The sequence below is a fragment of the Dasypus novemcinctus genome, chromosome 7 (genome assembly GCF_030445035.2).
Source record: "Dasypus novemcinctus isolate mDasNov1 chromosome 7, mDasNov1.1.hap2, whole genome shotgun sequence".
NCBI classification, from domain to species: Eukaryota; Metazoa; Chordata; class Mammalia; order Cingulata; family Dasypodidae; genus Dasypus; species Dasypus novemcinctus.
Genome location: NC_080679.1, coordinates 44,672,565 through 44,691,337, shown reverse-complemented (window position 1 = coordinate 44,691,337; position 18,773 = coordinate 44,672,565). Strand labels below are relative to the sequence as shown.

Genomic DNA, 18,773 nt, shown 5'->3' with positions numbered 1-18,773 from the left:
TTTGTAAACAGGTTGTGGGAATATGCAATGTACCAGACCTGCATGAAGGTCAAATTTGAAGCCATAAGTTAATAATAATAAGAAAATAAGTTAACTAGCATGGGACATTAATTCCATTAGCAAAACCTCCAACTATGAGAGACAATAGTAATTTATTGTCATACTTTAATTCAGACCAGTGCCAAGAATACACTATTCATTCAAAGCAGCTGTAGCTCTGTGATCAAGTGCTTGCTTTGCCTGTACAAGGTCCTGGGTTCAATCGCTGGTAACTTCTGGGCAAAAAAAAAGGACTACATTGCATGCATTCAATAAATATATACAGGGTGGATGGATTGAGGGACAGAAGGATGGTAAATGAGTAGAAGAGATGGATGGAGAAGCTGGCTAATATTTATTTTCTTTAGAACTGGTCACCCCATTCGTCTTGTTCTTGATCGGGAAGATGATATGTTAATAACTGGGGGAAGACACCCTTTATTTGGAAAATATAAAGTGAGTATTAAAGATGAAATTAAATTTTTTATTTTATTCATTTTAATTTTAATAATTTTGTTCTTTTCTATTGTTTTTATTTTGCTGAACTCTAAAATAAACAGTAAGCTCAGCATCTAAAAAATTAACTGAGGAGCCTGTTGATTTGAATCCTCATAACATTTTATGAGAAATTGTTAATAAATATAGTATATAATTATGAAGATTAATGATATAAGTATAATTTCAAGTAGTGATAAGAAAACACTACTTGAAGGAATAAGGGTTTACATCAGTGGTTCCTCACAGACAAAAACAAAAACAAAAACCACTAAAAGAGGCTACAGACATTGTTAGGCCAAAATTCCTTGACTGTATACATGTTTGTTTTTTAAGTTCACAACTTTTATTATACACTTATTGTTTATGTATGCTCATGTATGAATGATATACTTCAATAAGTTTTTACTGAAAAATATATTCTTTTATAAGAGAAATGGTTAACAATTTATCTGTTTTAACTGCAAAGTCATTTTTTATTAATGTTTCCACCAAGTAGTTATGAAAAGTGTCTCTAAAGTTCTTTGCAGATAGGGGAAAAAGAATCCACTAATTAGTGAAATAATTTAAAATTTTTCAAACCACATTCATTTCATTTTTAATGCAGCTGTAGCATAAACACTATTAAAAATACTTGTTGGCATCTAGTTGACTTTTCAAATTTGTAAATGAATTGTTAGGATTGTTCTAATGTACTGTTTTCCTATCAAACATGCTTTATTTGGAAACTGCTAGTAGCATACACATAGCTAGATTTTCTCTGACTTTGTCATTGCCTTCAACCGCTACATTATTTTATTTTCCTATATTACAAAATCACAGCTTTCCATGCAGCAGAACAATGTTATTTCTTCCATTGACATTAGTTAATTGTAATTATTAAAAAGGAAGAGCCGTATTGCCCATTGAACTTTTTATTTGCCTTCAAAGCACAGAAATTAATACTCACAGCTATTGTTATCTTCTAGTCCCAAGAGTAACTTCTAGGCACACTGCCAAGATTGTGACAGTTGGTGTTCTTAGGATGACTGTCAAATTCTTTAATTTGGGCCTGGGTTATAAGTTAGGCTTTAAATCACAATCACAAGACCCTCTCAGTACTAGTACATAGAAAGGTTCTAGACTGTTAATATTTCGGTTACTATAAGACTACAAAATATTATTAAAAAGAGGAAGATGGACTTTGTGAAAAATCCAAATTTTATTTTAAAAGAAATATAGTTTCACTTCCAAGAAAATATAATATATATATTCACATATTAATACATATATCCTCATTCAAACCTATTAAATAGCTACAAGTTTTGCTTGGTCATTGAGATTTTTTTTAATTAGCATCATAGCTGTTTATGTGTAAATGGGTTCTTCCAAAATTCTTGAAAAGTGTATATTTACTAGTTTAAGAAATATCTCTGCTACCTTATTTATAAGGTAGGGCCTTTTCTTCATGAAAAGTCAAAGGTTAACCTTCAGCCTAGCACTTATCAAAATTCCAAATTTGTAGATGATTTTCCTACATTCCCTAGCTGCTCTGTGGTTTATTATCCGTTTCTCTTGGAGTAGATGATGAAAACCCTACAGCTGTATGGTTTCTTCAGATGTATTTATCCCTTATTTTCAGAAAGACAAAGGGACCAGGGCCAATCCTTTTGGTAAAATTCACAATAGTGCATGGAAATTTTCTTTTTCATCTGATGGTACAGATGAAACAGTCAGGGTGAGCAAGAGGGGAGTGGCAACTTCAGAAAAATACAAGTTACCATGAACAATCCCAAATGGTAACAACAGCGCTAGCTCCTATTTGTGTACCCTGCAGCCATTTACAAAACATCTCCCTCACCTCAGTAAAATGAGAGCAGTCAGTCATTCGCATTCATCCAGTTCCCGGATCTCCGCCTCAGAGACTTTCCCATACACCATACACTGTGACTCAAAGGGAGAAAACCACAGGCTAAATTGGAAGGAAAGCCAGTAAAAAATGAACGAAAATCTTCAGAAAGGAAGGAAGAAGAGGGTAGAAAATATATGCTGAGAGACAGCAAGGACATTAGAATTCCATACCCACGGTAAAGCCAGAAAATTACACGAAAGGGCTTGCAAAAATCAGGTCAGAAAAAGTCTTCTTTGGTCAAGCACTGGAAAACACAGCAAGAGCCAGGCATGGTACACCCTAGGGCAATCACGGAGCAGACGCTGTCTTGAGTACTGCCCAAGTCGGGAACTGGGCTGTAGCTCACACTTGGCATGTAAATTATAAACATATCCGTAAAATGTTCTTCATTTGGTACAGGTGGGATTCATGAACAATGGGCGAATCAAAGCTCTAGACATTGAATGCTACATTAACGGAGGATGCACACTGGATGACTCCGAGCTGGTATGTGCTTCAGAAACCAGCCATGTCTTTGACCATAAATAGAATGTAAAATTTCTAGATCAATCTTTATGGAACATGTTTCCTCAAGTCAACAAACACCAGAGTTCAGTTCTGTCCATGACTGTCAGAGAAAAGAAAAAAGTGTTGCCCAATATATGTGAACATCTCCTTTTACTTTAGGTAACAGAATTTCTCATATTAAAGCTAGAAAATGCGTATAAAATCCGCAACCTCAGATTCCGTGGCCGTGCGTGCATGACAAATTTACCGTCCAACACAGCCTTTCGTGGATTTGGCTTTCCTCAAGGAACCTTGGTAACGGAATCTTGCATCACAGCTGTGGCAGCCAAATGTGGCCTCCCTCCAGAAAAGGTAAGGTTGTCACCAAGGTTGTCACCAAGGCCACTAAGGAATCAGATGAGGTGAGAGCCAAGCTACCATGATCCAAGAGAGCATCCTAGAAGAACCATGCAAGTTAGTGCTAGCTCAGCATTATGCTAAATTGAGCACCACCTAAAAGAACTCACTGCCCCCCATTTCATTCCCTCCCTTAAATAAGTGTTTCTCTTTTTCTTTCCTTTTTAAATTTGTACAAAAATAATTACACTTTTTAAAATTCAAGCAATACTGAAATAAGTAAAGTAAAAAGAGAAAGCCCTCTTTTCTATACCCTCAATTCGTACCGGTGGAGGATAACCATTGTTAACAGTTCACTGTTTATTGTTCTAGACTGTTTTCTGATTATCTACCATTTGTATTCATATACACAGTGTAAACATTAACATATAAACATATGTACACATGTATAGTTATTTACCAAAATGGAAAACAATGCATATTATTCTGCCTGACAATATGTTACAGCCATCTTTCCATCTCATTCTTTTTCACGTATTATGAAATATAGATATACAGTAATTTAACCACTCCATTGTTGATACACATTCAGGTTGTTACCCATTTTTGCCTATTAAAATGATGCTGCAACAAATATCTTGATACATATGTACCAAGGGTATATCTTTGTTCTATTGTAATCTTAGTATAAATTTCCAGAAGGAGGATTGCTGATGCACTTGAAAACTTCTTAGGACTTATTTATTTTATTTCTCCCTCCCCGCATTGTTTTGTGTTTTTTTTTCCACTCACTGTCTGCTCTCCGTGTCCATTCACTGTGTGTTCTTCTGTGTCTGCTTGTCTTCTCTTTAGGTAGCACTGGGAACCAATCCTGGGACCTTCTAGAGTAAGAGAGAGGTGGTCAATCTCTTCTACCACCTCAGTTCCCTGGTCTGCTGCATCTCTTATTGTCTCTCCTCTGTGTCTCTTTTTATTGTGTCATCTTGCTGCACCAACTCTCCATGCAGGCCAGCACTCCATAGGGCAGCACTCCTGCACAGGCCAGCTCTCTGCATGGGCCAGCTCACCGTGCAGGCAAGCTTGCCTTCACCAGGAGGCCCTGAGAATTGAACCCTGGATCTCCCAGGTGGTAGATGGGAGCCCAATTGCTTGAGCCACATCTGCTTCCCCACTTGCAAACTTTTGAGATACACTGCCAGATTACCCTCCAAAAGCATTGTTTTGTGCGATATACAAGCAGCACAGATGTACAGTGCTGTGAGACCAGAGAGACAGCCTCTGGCAATTGAGATGGTTAACACTCTTCCACTCCCCACATGTTCCATTAGACCCCAGCCTACTTTTTCTACTTCTGTCCCCTCTTGTCCCACTACATACCCCCTGCTCCAGCGATGACTCTAGCTATTGTCACTCGAACCCCTTTACCTTAAATTCAACAGAGAGGACAATCAGGTTTGTGATTTGTGATTGTTAGGGTATTTCCTACACTCAAGAGAACAACAAAATATTGTACAAGGAAGCCAATAGTTATCCTAAGAAAAGTCACATAAAGTGTTTCAGGAGTATAAAGAAGGAAGATATCCCATTGGCACAGAGGGAGGGAAATCAGGAAGAAATTTGCAGAAAGGATGGCACTTGAGATAGGCCTTGAAGAATGATAGGCAAAAATGTGGGAAAGTGTAACATCATGAGCAAAGAGAGTCAACCTCTGTGTGGCTCAGTTCATCTATAAAATGGGCAGAGTTCCTGTGAGAATCAAATGAGTTAATATTCATTAAAGGATTTGTTTTCATAAACTGGATAGTATTATACCACTGCTGTTGCTGATAATAATTCTTTGCTGTCATATTAAAGTAAGACGGCCTAATGAAAAACTCCAGAGCCATAGCTCAATGGGCTTTCATGGTTCTTTTTCAAGCATTGCTGACTCCCACAACATAAGGCATACTCATATTCAAATAAAATTTTTAGGAGATTTAACACATACTCCAAAGTCCATTGGAAGGCTCAGAGAAGATGTTGTTACCTGCAGTGCTAGTTCTCTCTAGCAGAACAAATCTTTAGTTATGACAATAAATCCTTGCTTGAGTCTTTATTGAACTGTCCACCCACTCTGTTCCAGCCCCTGACCCATGTAGGAAAAGAAAAAAAAAAATCTGCCTCCTTAGGTCCCTTCATTCCATTGCCCCTCAAAGACCAGTCACCACCACCACTTCCAGGGGGAAGAGACTGATTGGTTCATTGAAGAAGAAATGAAAAGTATCTCACAATTATTTTTGCAAAAGCACCTGGTGTGCAAAGAAAAGGAAGAAACCACCACTGCCTTCCTCCCCACTGAAGTTTGTGCTTTGGGAAAGTCTTTTCCAGTCTCTAGTTTGCAGTGAGTTTATGCTTTACCATATCGATTTCCCACTCCTTTCAGGTGAGGGAGAAAAACATGTACAAAACAATTGACAAAACCATCTACAAACAAGCATTCAGCCCTGAGACTCTGCTACGATGTTGGAACGAATGTCTGGACAAATCTTCCTTCCACAGCAGAAGAATGCAAGTGGAAGAGTTTAATGAGAAGAATCATTGGAAGAAGAAGGGCATTGCCATTATCCCCATGAAGTTCTCAGTTGGCTTCGCTGCAACAAGTTACCACCAAGTAAGACTCCTGTCTTTTCCCACCATTACTGGGAAACTATGAGTGATAAGTAAACCTCATGTCAGAGACGGTCCTAGCCCAATCGGCTTGTGATGGCTTTCGGAAAGTGTCACATTTCCCGGGGTACTGAGCCCCTACTCCGCATGGGAGAGATGTACGGAACTCCCCTAGGCAGTCCCTGTCTGCAAGCACTTTTTACATAGTGCAGTAGGAAAACCTATCAATTGCAGGAAATAGCATCAGCAAGCAGGTGACCTACAAATGCTAAGGCCCCCCCACTTTTCAAAAAGGAAACAGGAGCCCATAGGGCCTGTGATGCTGTGAGCTCAGAGGTCTCATGGCTTGGGTGGGAATGGGGCTTCTCCTGGCCTGTGCCCAAGATGCCCACGGCACTCTTTGGTGCACCTAAGTTTAGGCAGAGGAGTCATTCCAATTCCCCTTGACCAGTTGAAACTTTTGAGCCACCTGTCCCAAAAATCTGTCTCAACTCTGGTGGGGAAATGGGAATGGGAGTCCAGAAATCCTCCCAGGTAAATTTGCTACTCAGAGACAAGACATTCACGTGCCCTATCCAAAAGAAGGAGGAAGGGCAGCATAGAGATGAGTCCATTAAATAGAAAAAGCCCTGGCACAGAAGTCTTCCCAGCATTACTGTCCATCAGAAGCAGAAATCCAACAACTGAAAAAATTTTACATGCATTAGATTTCCCTCGTGTGTAGCACTGAAAGCATTCTTCCACTTATACTCAGATACTGGCAGCCAGTAGATACACACACACACACACACACACACACACACACACACACACCAAAAAAGCTGCCTTGCCAAAGGAAATCCATCTTAGGGAATAAAGCCGTTGCCCCCAAATCCCTAATCAACTGGAGTCAGGCAGACCTGAGAAATCTTTGGCTCTGCCACTTACTAGCTCTGTGATATTAAGCAAGTTATCTAATCTCTCTGAGCCTCAACTTCCTCAATTATAAAACGAGAATAATAATAACCCTCTCTTAGGATTAATGAGGATTAAATGAAATAGTGAATGTAAGGCAGTTGGCAGGGTTCCTGGCCCACGCTGACAGCCCTAAGCTGTGCCTTAAGGAGGTGTAGCTGTCCTCAGGAGACCCCAGGCACACCTTCTCTCCCGTGTTTCTCCCCTGGTGGGCAGGTTGTGCCTCCCTAGTTCTCTGGGTCACACACCTGTTCAGATCCAGTGTTCCTGTTTTGGAAAGAGGCACAAGAAGGTAAACTGTCCTGTCTACAAACCTGGACTGAATCAGTGGCCTCCTTACCTAAGCCACGGCCTCCTCTCTGCTCTCACCCTAACTCATGTCAACGGAAACCAACTTCTCATCTCACCACAAAAGACACCTTTAAATAAGCAACGACTTTAAGTCTCCATTTGAGAGCCTCCAGCTTCCCAGCAGAAATCAAAATTGCTGTACCCAAGAATGGCCTGGCTAGGGATTGACACGTGTTCTTCCAGGTCAGCTGGTGACTCATGAGCCAGCTGGAACACCTCCTCTCTAAACTGGGTGTAAGTAGCACTGTTCTCAGAGGGAGTCAAAAGGCCCGCAATGCATAAATACTATCATTAGCACTTACAAGCCTGGAGGTTCTCAGAGCTCCTGCAAGCTGTCCCTGGGCCTCCAGGCATCCCCAGACCCAAACAGGCTGAATTTTTAATTCCTCCTCTTCCTGGGAGGAAAAATTCAACCTTCCCATTCATTCGTTCAGTTTAGCAGACATTTATTTAGCTGTGATTCAGACCTGCTCTAACTCTCCTATATTCCACAAAGATGGAAAAGACCAGGTGAGGTGTCCTTCCTCAGTGTGACTCTCAAAGAGCCTGGTACCCCCATAAGAGGATGCACAGAGAAGGCGGCAACTGATCCTTCCCTGGATGAGAAGCATTCAGGGATGTTTTACAAGTGGGGTGTAGGTCTGAACACTGGGCAGACATGTAAAGAACAGGAGAAGGAACAGGCCAGGAAGGAAGAAGAGCAAGGGCCCCAGGGGAAAGGGGCAACAATGAGACAGGACTCAGAGGAAAGGCAGGCAGTGGCAGGCACGGAGCGGAAAAGGGGACAGAAGCAAATCTCAAAAGGCTCCATCAATTGTAGTAAGAAGCCAGACTTTCCCTTACAGGCAATGTTAAGTCTTTGCTCACCTTGCCCGCTGGCAAACCTTCCCTATTTCATGATTCCAATCAAAAGTCACCTCCCAGAACACCTCTCTGAGCTCCGCAGAAGGTGTTAGATCTGTCCTCTGGGCTCTCCCAGGGCCCCTTGTGCCACATGTATTATCTCACCAATCACTGGGCGCTGCAATGCCTTGATTTCCAGCCTGTCTCCCCACTACATTATGAGCTACCTGAGAAAGCACTACATCTTATTCCTCCTTATTTCCGCAGAACTCAGCAGAGAATTGGCACATAGTACAGGCAAGCACTTTAAAATGTTAATTAACTAGCTTAGGAGTAAGCAGAAGACAATCAGGGGAGTGGCTTTCAAAATAGAACCAATATTCAATACCAAAGGTTATCTAAAGAGGCTCCTACTAAAACCAGGTTCCTAAGCAGGTGTGTCCTTTACAAGTGACTTTTTAATACCTATATTTTTTATTAGAAAAGTTGTAAACTTATAAAACAATCACATGTAATGTACAGAATTCCCAGGCAACACCGTTCCACCACCTTGCATTGTTAAGGAATATTTGTTACAGATTATGAAAGAACATCATTAGACTATTACCACTAACCATGGTCTATAGGATACATTTTATATTTTTCCATACCCTCTATTATTAACACCATATATTAGTATTGTATGTTTGTTATAGTTCATGAGAGAACATTCTTATATTCTGTTAACACAGTCCATCTTCCACCACATGGTTCACTGCGTGCAAGTGCCTTTTGCACAAAACAGAACTAAGTTTTGGAATCCTACCAAGAAAGCATGCCTCTCTGACCTTCACCCCCATCCCCATGAGACTGGTATTTCACTGCCTCGATTTTTAAGTTGAGTTTTATGGAATGCCACCTTGCAGTGAGCCATATGTTCCCACATTGTTTCACAGGCAGCAGCTCTCGTTCATATCTACACAGACGGGTCCGTATTGGTCACACATGGAGGCAATGAACTGGGGCAAGGTATTCACACCAAAATGCTTCAGGTAAGACCAATAAATAAAACTAAATCGTTAATCCCACTATACGCTGTTGCCATGATTGACATTTGTGACTCATCATTTAGGGTACACGACTATTCTCTGTCTTCAAACCCTAGGATCTTGACTATTTCATTAAAATCTTCTTTTAAATCAGGTAGAATGACCGAGGTGGTAGAAATCCCATCATGTGCAAATATTCCCAGAGGTTGGCCAGAATTTATGGATGGAAGTTATTATTATTGAAGCTAAAGGGCCCAGGAAGCACTGTGGTAGATGCTCCCTGCAGACTGAACTAGAGGAGTGTCTCAGCCTTCCTATTTTGAGACCAGTATATGTATAGTTTTTTTACATTTTGGGCAATATTAGGTTGCTGATGTTTTATTTTGATAAGTAGGGACAAGTATTTCATCAACTATCACCCTCCTAATTTTTAAAGAGTATTTTAAAACATACAAACACAAAGAAAAACCCTAGAAGGAATATAATCTCAGGGGTGAGAGGGAGAATAATCACTTAAATTGAATAAATTTAATTTTATGGCAAATTTAATAGATTCCATAATACACATTTTTACTTTTAATATCAGCCTTTAGCTCCTTTGGAATATTGCACATTGCACATTGTTCTGAAGGAATCCTCAAATCTCATATCTCTGAAGTCCATCCCCTTCACTGTCCACAAACCTGCCACAGATATAGGCCTAAGGTCTGGTTAATCAGGCTTTTCAGGTAGCAGGAATTGGGCCAGGGATACGGCATAAGACTCCAGCAAGGCCATTCTAGGTCCTTTCCTGGGACTGATAAGTACATGCTGGAAAAAAGGAACTACCTTTCTCCATGGTTGTTTAGCTGCTTTACTGTGGCCAGGGTTGCCAGCGGACGAGTCCCCTGTGCCGTGGATGATGCCTGTCTCCTATTGGAAATAACAGCCAACACAGGGAGAAAAGCTTATGTGAGAACCCTAATGAGACAATAAGGCTCCTAGATACAGAAATACCTGGTGCTAGGTCCATCTATTTTTCCAGTTATGTGAACCAACACATTCTCTTTGAATTTCCATCCCTAAGAACTAATAAAGCTGCTCTCTCTCTCTCTCTCTCTCTCTCTCTCTCTCTCTCTCTCTCTCTCTCAAATTCTCTTTCATTTTGCATCTTTCTGGGAAAACCTAATTATTGATTGAAATTAGTCTGAAGATCACCATTTGGGAACAGGAAAAAGCCCATCCAGCAGACATCTTCAGAGAATATATTTTTGCAAAAAATAAAAGACAGAATAATAGTTTTCCTTGTCCTTCCTTCTGCCCAGTTCATTTCTTTCCATTTTATTTCTTCTTCATTAAAGATCTTAATTCCTATATATGTCTTCTATGAAACTGGAAGGAAGAGAAAAAAAAAGAACACCAAACACTAGAAGAGTATAAGCAAGTGAAACAAATAGAAGAAAAGAGGGAAGAAGCTAAAGCTAAGATGGAGATGAGAGCACAAAAGGGTTGTTCTAGGTTCATCTGATACTGATATCAACAGATTTCAGACCAAAGCCTGAGTCAATCAATCAATCTAATATCTCTCTTCTTCTCTCTAGCTTGCTCCCTTTCTCCCACCACTGTCACAAATAAATCCAAAAGTCTCAATCTGGCCTACTACCTACACATGTAAACTTTAGAAAATAGAATATTCTTAATATTCCAAATGCACTATTAGAATCTGAAAGAAAGAAACACCGTGGAATACTACACAGAAAATGTTAAAAAAAAAAAAAAATCAGCATGAAACCCTGCTGAAAAGTGGTTTTGATGTTTATAAAACACATTATTTCAGACTTTACATCATGGATATAGCTAGAAAAATAATTTTTTCATTAAGAAAAATAATGACTCAAATCTTCAGGGCAGACCTGGCTGGATTTGAAAATATTTACCTTTCTCATAGGTGGCCAGCCGTGAATTAAAAATACCCATGTCTTATATGCACATCTGTGAAACAAGCACAGCAACGGTGCCGAACACAATTGCTACGGCAGCATCCATCGGGTCGGACGTCAATGGCAGAGCCGTGCAGGTGATCCCGCCCGTCTGTCTCTCCCCTTGCACCTTGTCCGCATCTCTGGTGTCTCCTCACAGGTTGTGAGCACAGGCAGCTGGCTGCAGAGCTCAACATAGGTACCATAGGATAACCAAACTGTCTGGACTAGGCTGAACCGAGGTGACAGACCGACCCAGAATATGATGTTCTGCTCAAACACAGCAGAACACATAACAAAGTCGAGAGGGAGTATTCAGTCACTGAAGAATCCAGCCATCATCAACATGTGCCTTTCCAGGTGGCCCTAAGCATCATCTCCCAGTGAGCCAGAAATGGAGAGTAAGGAGGAGCATACATGGAAGATGCTGGGCCAGCCCTGGCAGTGATGCAAGTCACTTCTGCTCATAATCATTAGCAGAACCCATTCAGACCACATCTAACTGCAAGGGAGTTTGGGAGATGAAGAACACTGGGAAACCATAGGCTCAGCTACTGTGAAAGAAGGGGAGAATGGATTTTGGTCGACAGATGGAAGCCTCTGCCCAGCATAAGTATAGAGAGAATAAAATTGGGTACCAAGCAATGCAGAGCTGTGCAAGTTTCCCCTGGCACAGACAAGGTCTTGCAGGGAGATGCGCAGGTTGACATGGTGCAATTTTAAAGTGTTGCCTTCAGAAGAGTTCTACCAGAATGCTCATAATTTTTTGGCACTTATTTTCTAATTAATGTTTTTTTAAAAACTGCTGAATTTTCAATATCTCAGAATAGAACTTGATTTCATATTCCTTAATTTGTATATATGATTTTGTTTTGGAAGAAATATCTATTTGTAATGTTTCTGTTACAAACTGTTCACTTTTTCATTTGGGACGATGTGAGGAGGCGTTTTTTTCCCCACTCCCGGAACACTGCACTTATGCCATCAAGAATGCCACTTTCAAATCTGTCTTAGCTTTGTAGGGACATCTCTTAGAGATGAGAAAGCAGAGACTCTTTTTGTTCAGCACAAATGTGTGGGAAACTTCAAATTTATGAGATCTACTCTTAGGAGGGACAGCTCAGTGTGTATAGTAGTTGTCAGCCCAAACTGAGGCTTAATCCATCTTCCAGGGTACTGAGTTTGATGTTTCTGTTTCAAGATGAGAAACTTCGTGGATCTGGGTTATTATAAAGAAAATTTCATTATGTCCTCATGTCACACCCAAAGCCAAGGCCTTCACTGCAGTAATTTAATGATGGATGGATGGATGGATGGATGGATGGATGGATGGATGGATGGATGGGTGGATGGATGGATGGGTGGATGGATGGATGGGTGGGTGGGTGGATGGGTGGATGGGTGGGTGGATGGATGGATGGATGGATGGATGGATGGATGGGTGGATGGATGGATGGATGGATGGATGGATGGATGGATGGATGGATGGATGGATGGGTGGATGGATGCATGGATGGATGGGTGGGTGGATGGATGGATGGATGGATGGATGGATGGATGGATGAATGGATGGATGGATGGGTGGATGGATGGATGGGTGGGTGGATGGGTGGATGGGTGGGTAGGTGGATGGATGGATGGATGGATGGATGGATGGGTGGATGGGTGGATGGATGGGTGGATGGGTGGATGGGTGGATGGATGGATGGGTGGGTGGATGGATGGATGGGTGGGTGGGTGGATGGATGGATGGATGAATGATGGATGGGTGGGTCGGTGATGAACAGAGTTAAATGGTGTTCAGAACTAGAGGTATACTAACATGTCATTGCAGCATATTGGAAAGCAGAAATTTGAATAAAAATGGGGCATTTTGTTCTATTTATTTAATGGCTGGAAAACACAAAAGAAGGTAGGATCAAAAATGTAGAAAATGAGGACTTAAAAACATGAATATTCTAAGGAAAATCTGAGATTCAGCTGAGCCTTTATTTTGACAGGAACTGAGCCAGAAAGAAAAAACAAAACAAAACCTCCAACCTCTAAAGCCATCGTCAAGTGCAGGGAATGTGCTGCTATTATCTCTGTGTCCAGTGTATCAGTATCAGGCCCTCCATAAGCATTTGTTGACCTAATCAATTATCAATGAAGATGCTTTCACATAAATCCTAACCACCAGGCTCTTTTCTAATGTGGATTCTCTTTTGTTACTCCTTCAAGAATGCTTGTCAGATCCTTCTGAAACGCCTTGAGCCCATCATTAAGAAAAATCCAGAAGCTACATGGGAAGACTGGGTAAGGTTCCGCTCTAATTGTTACTATAAGTGAGAGAAAGATCCAAGCCAGTGCTAAGAGAGAAAGCTACGCTGTGCACAGACACATGGCGGAGAGACAGTTCTAAGTGGCACAGTGATGCAGCGTGCCCCGTGCCTGAGCCCAGCTGAGTGCATTTCTGCAAAAGGCAAGGCTCACCAAAGCTTGAGAAGGCTGCTCCATGATGTCTACCCAGAACATGTGGAGAGCACAGCCAGGGAAAAGCAGAGAGGAGGAAGGGAAGTGAATGGTGAATACTCAGAAGGCTTCACTCGCCCTGCTCAAATATGAGAGAAGAGGAAAAGACAGAGCTTTCCTGAGCCACAAAAAAATGTTGATGTTTCAGGTAGGGAGGAAGAAACTAAAAGGCCCAGTTGCTAATGAATGTTTCAAGGGAAATTACTCATTTAATCCAACCTTATAATATCCTACAGGTTACTTCATTAGAATAATTATCTCACGCTGACACACACTTACTAGAGTTCTAACATGAAGAAATGCAGTCCAAAATCATAGGCGCCCAGCAAAATTCTGTTTTATTTGTTCAGTTCAGATTTCTAAACTCAGCCAGAAGGAAATTGATAGTGTGCCAGATGAAGTACGATGATTTCTATGAGGAAATCAGATAAATTTTTGTATAGAGAATATTTATCAGATAATTTTTATAGAGAGAATATTTTCATTTTTACCCATCAGATGGTATATTTATTTTTATTTTTACTAAATTGTCCATTCTGCAGATAGAAGCTGCATTTGAAAAAAGAATCAGTCTTTCAGCCACTGGATACTTCAGGTAAAAATTACAATAATGTTTTGATTTAGCTGAGAAATTATGATGTAATGCAGTTGTTTCGGGTCTCAGTTCCCTCATTTGTAAAATAAAAAATTTGTATTGTGTGATTGCTGGTGTCCCTTCCAGGCCCAAAATTCTACAATTTCACATAGCCCTTGGAGTCATGACCAAAGAAATATTAAATAATAGTATAATCTTATTGGGTAAAAAAAAAAAAAAAAAGATAAAAATAAATAAATATAAAAACTTTGTCTTCCAGTATCTAACGCTTTTTTTACTATTATTTAGCATGAGTAGTAAGAAGATATCATTAGAAACAACTTTCAACTCAATTTTACAAATCCCTTCCTTTTCCACGTTACCTTTCTGTTTTGAAGCTCCTTGCGAGGCAGAAGGGATGTGCAGGACAATAATCACCAACCACCATTTATCAATATCTGTCAGGGGGAGGCCCTGAGTAAATGCTTGTTAACTGAATAAACCATGAAAGAAGAGCTGCTTTTCAATTCAGGATGTGCATAGCATCAGTTTTACAATCTAATGAAGCAAACCACCAAACCAAAGAAACAAATAATAAAAACAATAGAAAAGCAAATTCTGATGAAGAAGGCATAACAGCCCAGTCCAATGCCATAGACATAATGAATTCTAACCTCCTGAGTTTTGAGCCAAGAAGAGAGCAAACCAGCCCTCTAGCTGGGTGCATCATCCATTACAAGTTAGCGTGTTGACTGAATTACATGTCAGTCCCTGTGTTAGCACAGTCTAAAGGGATCCTCTAGAAACACCAGTACAATTCAATTAAGGTTTCTCAACGTGCAGACTAGATCACCAAGACCACCTAGACCACCTAGACCACCTAGACCACCAAGATAGAGACACACTGTGAGGTCCTTGAGGTCCTGGCCAAAGTTGTCTGTTGGCTTCTCTCTGACATCCTAACTGCAGCAAAGGGAACATCCTCTTTACAATGGAGGCAAGTGGAACAGATGTGGCTCAAGCAGTTGAGTGCCCACCTCCCAATGGGAGGTCCCAAGTTCTGTTCCCGATGCCTCCTAAAGAGGCAGAAAATGGACAGACATTGAGAAGAAAAACAACAAGCAGACAAAGCAACAAAAACAAGAGACAATGAGCAGGCACCAAGCAAAAAAACAACAACAACAAGCAGACAACAAGAAAAAACAATGAGCAGACAATGAGCAACAAAAACAACAAGAGATAATGAGCAGACATCAAGCAAAAACAACAACAAACAGACAACGAGGAAAAACAATAAGCAAGACACTGAGCAGACAATGAGCAAAAACAAACCTGCAGGGAGTGGATGTGGCTCAAGCAGTTGAGTGCCCACCTCCCACATGGAAGGTCCCAGGTTCAGTTCTCAGTGCCTCCTAAAGAAAAGAACAGACAACAAGCAACAACAACAACAAACAAGCAGACAATGAGCAAAACAACAACAACAACAAGCAAGCAACAAGTGCAAACAACAAGCAAAACCAGTGAGCAAAAACAATGAGCAAACAAAGAAGCCATCTCAGGGGGATGAGAAATGGAGGCAAATGATAGTGTTGTTGTGACTAGCTAAGTTGTAAGCATAGATAACGTTAGTTTAAATTAGAGAAAAAGGCAGTTGAAACGCACATCAATCAAATGAAATGCTATTGGGGAAGTGGATGTGGCTCAAGCATTTGGGTGCCCACCCACCCCATGGTAGGTCCTGGGTTCAGTTCCCAGTGCCTCCTGGAGAAGTCGAGCAAGACAGCAAGCTGGTGCAATGGGCTGGCACAGTGAGTCAATGCAAGAAGATGACACAGCAAGGAGACACAAAGAGGAAACACAATGAGAGACACAAGAAAGCAGCGAGTGGAGTGGCTCAAGCAGTTAGCACCTCTCTCCCACATGCGAAGTCCCAGATTTGGTTCCCACTGCCTCCTAGAGAGAAGATGAGCAGACACAGAGAGCACACAGCTAGTGCAAAACAACAAGTGGGGGAGGTAGGGGCAATAAATAAATACAATAATTCTTTTTTAAAAATGCTATTGTAAAACTCTGATAATTTTCAAAATTAAACAACATTGTTTGCAACTCCCAAACTAAAGGGATTTGTTTCTTCCATCAGGGGCTACAAGGCCTTCATGGACTGGGAGAAAGGGGAAGGAGACCCATTCCCATACTACGTCTATGGAGCTGCCTGTTCTGAGGTTGAAATTGACTGCCTGACTGGGGCTCATAAGGTAAGTTGAGTATAACTTCCCTATTGTCTACATAAAATGACAATAAAAAATTAAGTTCTGGGAGCAGATGTTTCTCAAGCAGATAAGTGCCTGCTTCCCAGGTTCAATTCCTGGTGCCTCCTAAAAAAACAAAAACAGGGAAGCAGATGTGGCTCACGGTTGAGCTCCCACCTACCACATGGAAGTTGAGGGTTTGGTTCCTGGTGTCTCTGAAGAAGACAAGCAAGACAGCAAGCTGACACAACAAGATGATGCAACAAGAAACACAAGGAGGAAAAGATAAAGAGAGAAACAATAAAGCAGGGAGCACAGGTGGCTCAAGTGATTAGGTGCCACCATCCACGTGGGAGGTCCTAGGTTCGGTTCCAGTGCCTCCGAAAAAGAAGACCAGCATGCAACAAACAGACAAAGCAAATGCAAACAACAAGGGGGTAGGGAGAAATGAATAAAATAAATCTTTTAAAAAAACAAGCAAAACGAAGAGAAAACCAACTTCAGGGGAGCCAATTTGGCTTGGTGGTTGAGTGGTTGAATGCTGGCTTCCCACATACGAACTCCCAGGTTACAATCCCCAGCCCCTGGTACCACACACACACACACACACACAAAGACTTCTACGTTAAGTAGGCCAATTTCATTATGTAATACTTACACAATAAGTAAATTCCATGGGGATGTTCAGGGATCTGGAAATGCCCAGAATTTTCATTTTAAAAGAAAATATATTGGTCAAGAAAGAAACGCTCGTGACAGCCTAAAATATATTAAATTTTTATTCTATTCCAAGCAAAAACATCACTTTCCAAAGTTTCACAAAAAGAGGTTCTATTCCTAAAGGAAGGACAATAAGTTATCTAATCCAAAGGAATAGTAATTTAGTAAAATAGCCTTGAGCAAACATTTCAAAAGCACATAGTAATGTGCTGATGTTTTTCCAAAGACAGTTATCTCTAGGGTACTACTGACCTTTAAAGAAATAAAATTTTTTTTGGTGAAAATAACTTTTGAATTCTCTATTTCGATTACCATCCAAGGAATTACCTATTGGAGACATGACCAAAAGTTAACAACTTGCATCATAAAGAATAAATGCAAAGCATCAAAACCATGACTGTACCCCCAGGTAGCAATCTGGGAACAGAGAGATTAAGAAATCTAGAATATAGTACAGTGTAACTCAAAGTATAGCAAGTGGTGAGGAATGAACTGATGACATTTAAATTCCATACACAAATTACACAAATTATTCCAGTACAACCTTGAGCCACCTTGACCCAAAATAATAATGGTGAACTCATGTCAAGTAAAAAGGAGTTTGCAAATACTGGCTTATAAATCTTATCAAAAAGTCTTTTATTGCTCCATTGTTGGTTAACTTGTCTACCACTTAAATATTATATGAATATGACATGCCATGAATGGATGTTCTAAAGAGCAGTGGCCGTCCCATTCATTCTTGGGTTCATCTTTGGGACACATGAATATTATGTCTCCATTTTCATCCTAGACCATTTTTAAGAAGTAAACTCATGAAATTAGGATCACAGATTGTATTATTTAAAAATAATACAATTAGGGAAGCAGACATGGCTCAACTGATAGAGCATCCGCCTGCCATATAGGAGGTCCAGGGTTCAGTACCCAGGGTCTCCTGACCCGTGTGGTGAGCTGGCCCACACACAGTGCTCTGCATGCAAGGAGTGCCATGCCACAAAGGGGCGCCCCCCCGCATAGGGGTGCCCCATGCACAAGGAGTGCGCCCCGCAAGGAGAGACACCCAGCATGAAAAAAACGGCCTGCCCAGGAGTGGCACCGCACATACGGAGAGCTGATGCAGCAAGATGATGCAACAACAACAAAAAAAGAGATGCAGTTTCCCGGTGCCGCCTGATAATGCAAGCGGACGCAGAAGAGCACAGTGAATAGACACAGAGAGCAGGCAACGGGGCGGGGGGAAGGGAAGAGAAATAAATAAAATAAATCTTTAAAAATCATCATAATAATACAATTATTTTTAAATTGTGTCTCCCAATGTTTCTCACATCATGACACACATGGAAAATGGTGATACTTCACAGCACAGTGTGGTAATAAGAAGATAAAGAGGTGTCAATGTCTCACACACCTATAAATCATTCGAGGCACCACACTAATTTTCTGTCCTACCACCATGAGGGTAGTATTGCCAGATCTAGCAAATAAAAATACAAAATGGCTAGTTAAATTTGAATTCCAGATAAGCACCAAATAATTTTCTAATATACATATATAGCATGCAGTATTTGAAACATCCTTATTTTATCTGGAAGTTCTACCTGAAGGCCTCCATATAACCAGCCAACTTCATAGGGCACTTCCAGAATTTATGGTGCCAGAAAAGTTAAT

At 40.8% G+C, this 18,773-nt stretch overlaps 1 protein-coding gene across 3 annotated transcripts in view; it reads left to right on the top strand.

Moving 5' to 3' along the window:
* LOC101442318 (aldehyde oxidase 2) overlaps positions 1–18,773 on the top strand; it is a 73,760-nt gene that overhangs the window by 36,786 nt on the left and 18,201 nt on the right. For 2 of the 3 annotated variants that reach the window (XM_071216202.1, XM_023588904.3), the window contains exons 23-31: positions 408–495; positions 2,825–2,911; positions 3,092–3,283; positions 5,691–5,918; positions 8,998–9,093; positions 11,018–11,146; positions 13,269–13,343; positions 14,102–14,154; positions 16,274–16,388. In XM_071216202.1, coding sequence (XP_071072303.1) covers positions 408–495; positions 2,825–2,911; positions 3,092–3,283; positions 5,691–5,918; positions 8,998–9,093; positions 11,018–11,146; positions 13,269–13,343; positions 14,102–14,154; positions 16,274–16,388 — 1,063 coding nt within the window. Of the gene's footprint in view, positions 1–407; positions 496–2,824; positions 2,912–3,091; positions 3,289–5,690; positions 5,919–8,997; positions 9,094–11,017; positions 11,147–13,268; positions 13,344–14,101; positions 14,155–16,273; positions 16,389–18,773 lie in introns of all 3 variants that reach the window. The other variant, XM_058300401.2, reaches the window with a different exon arrangement.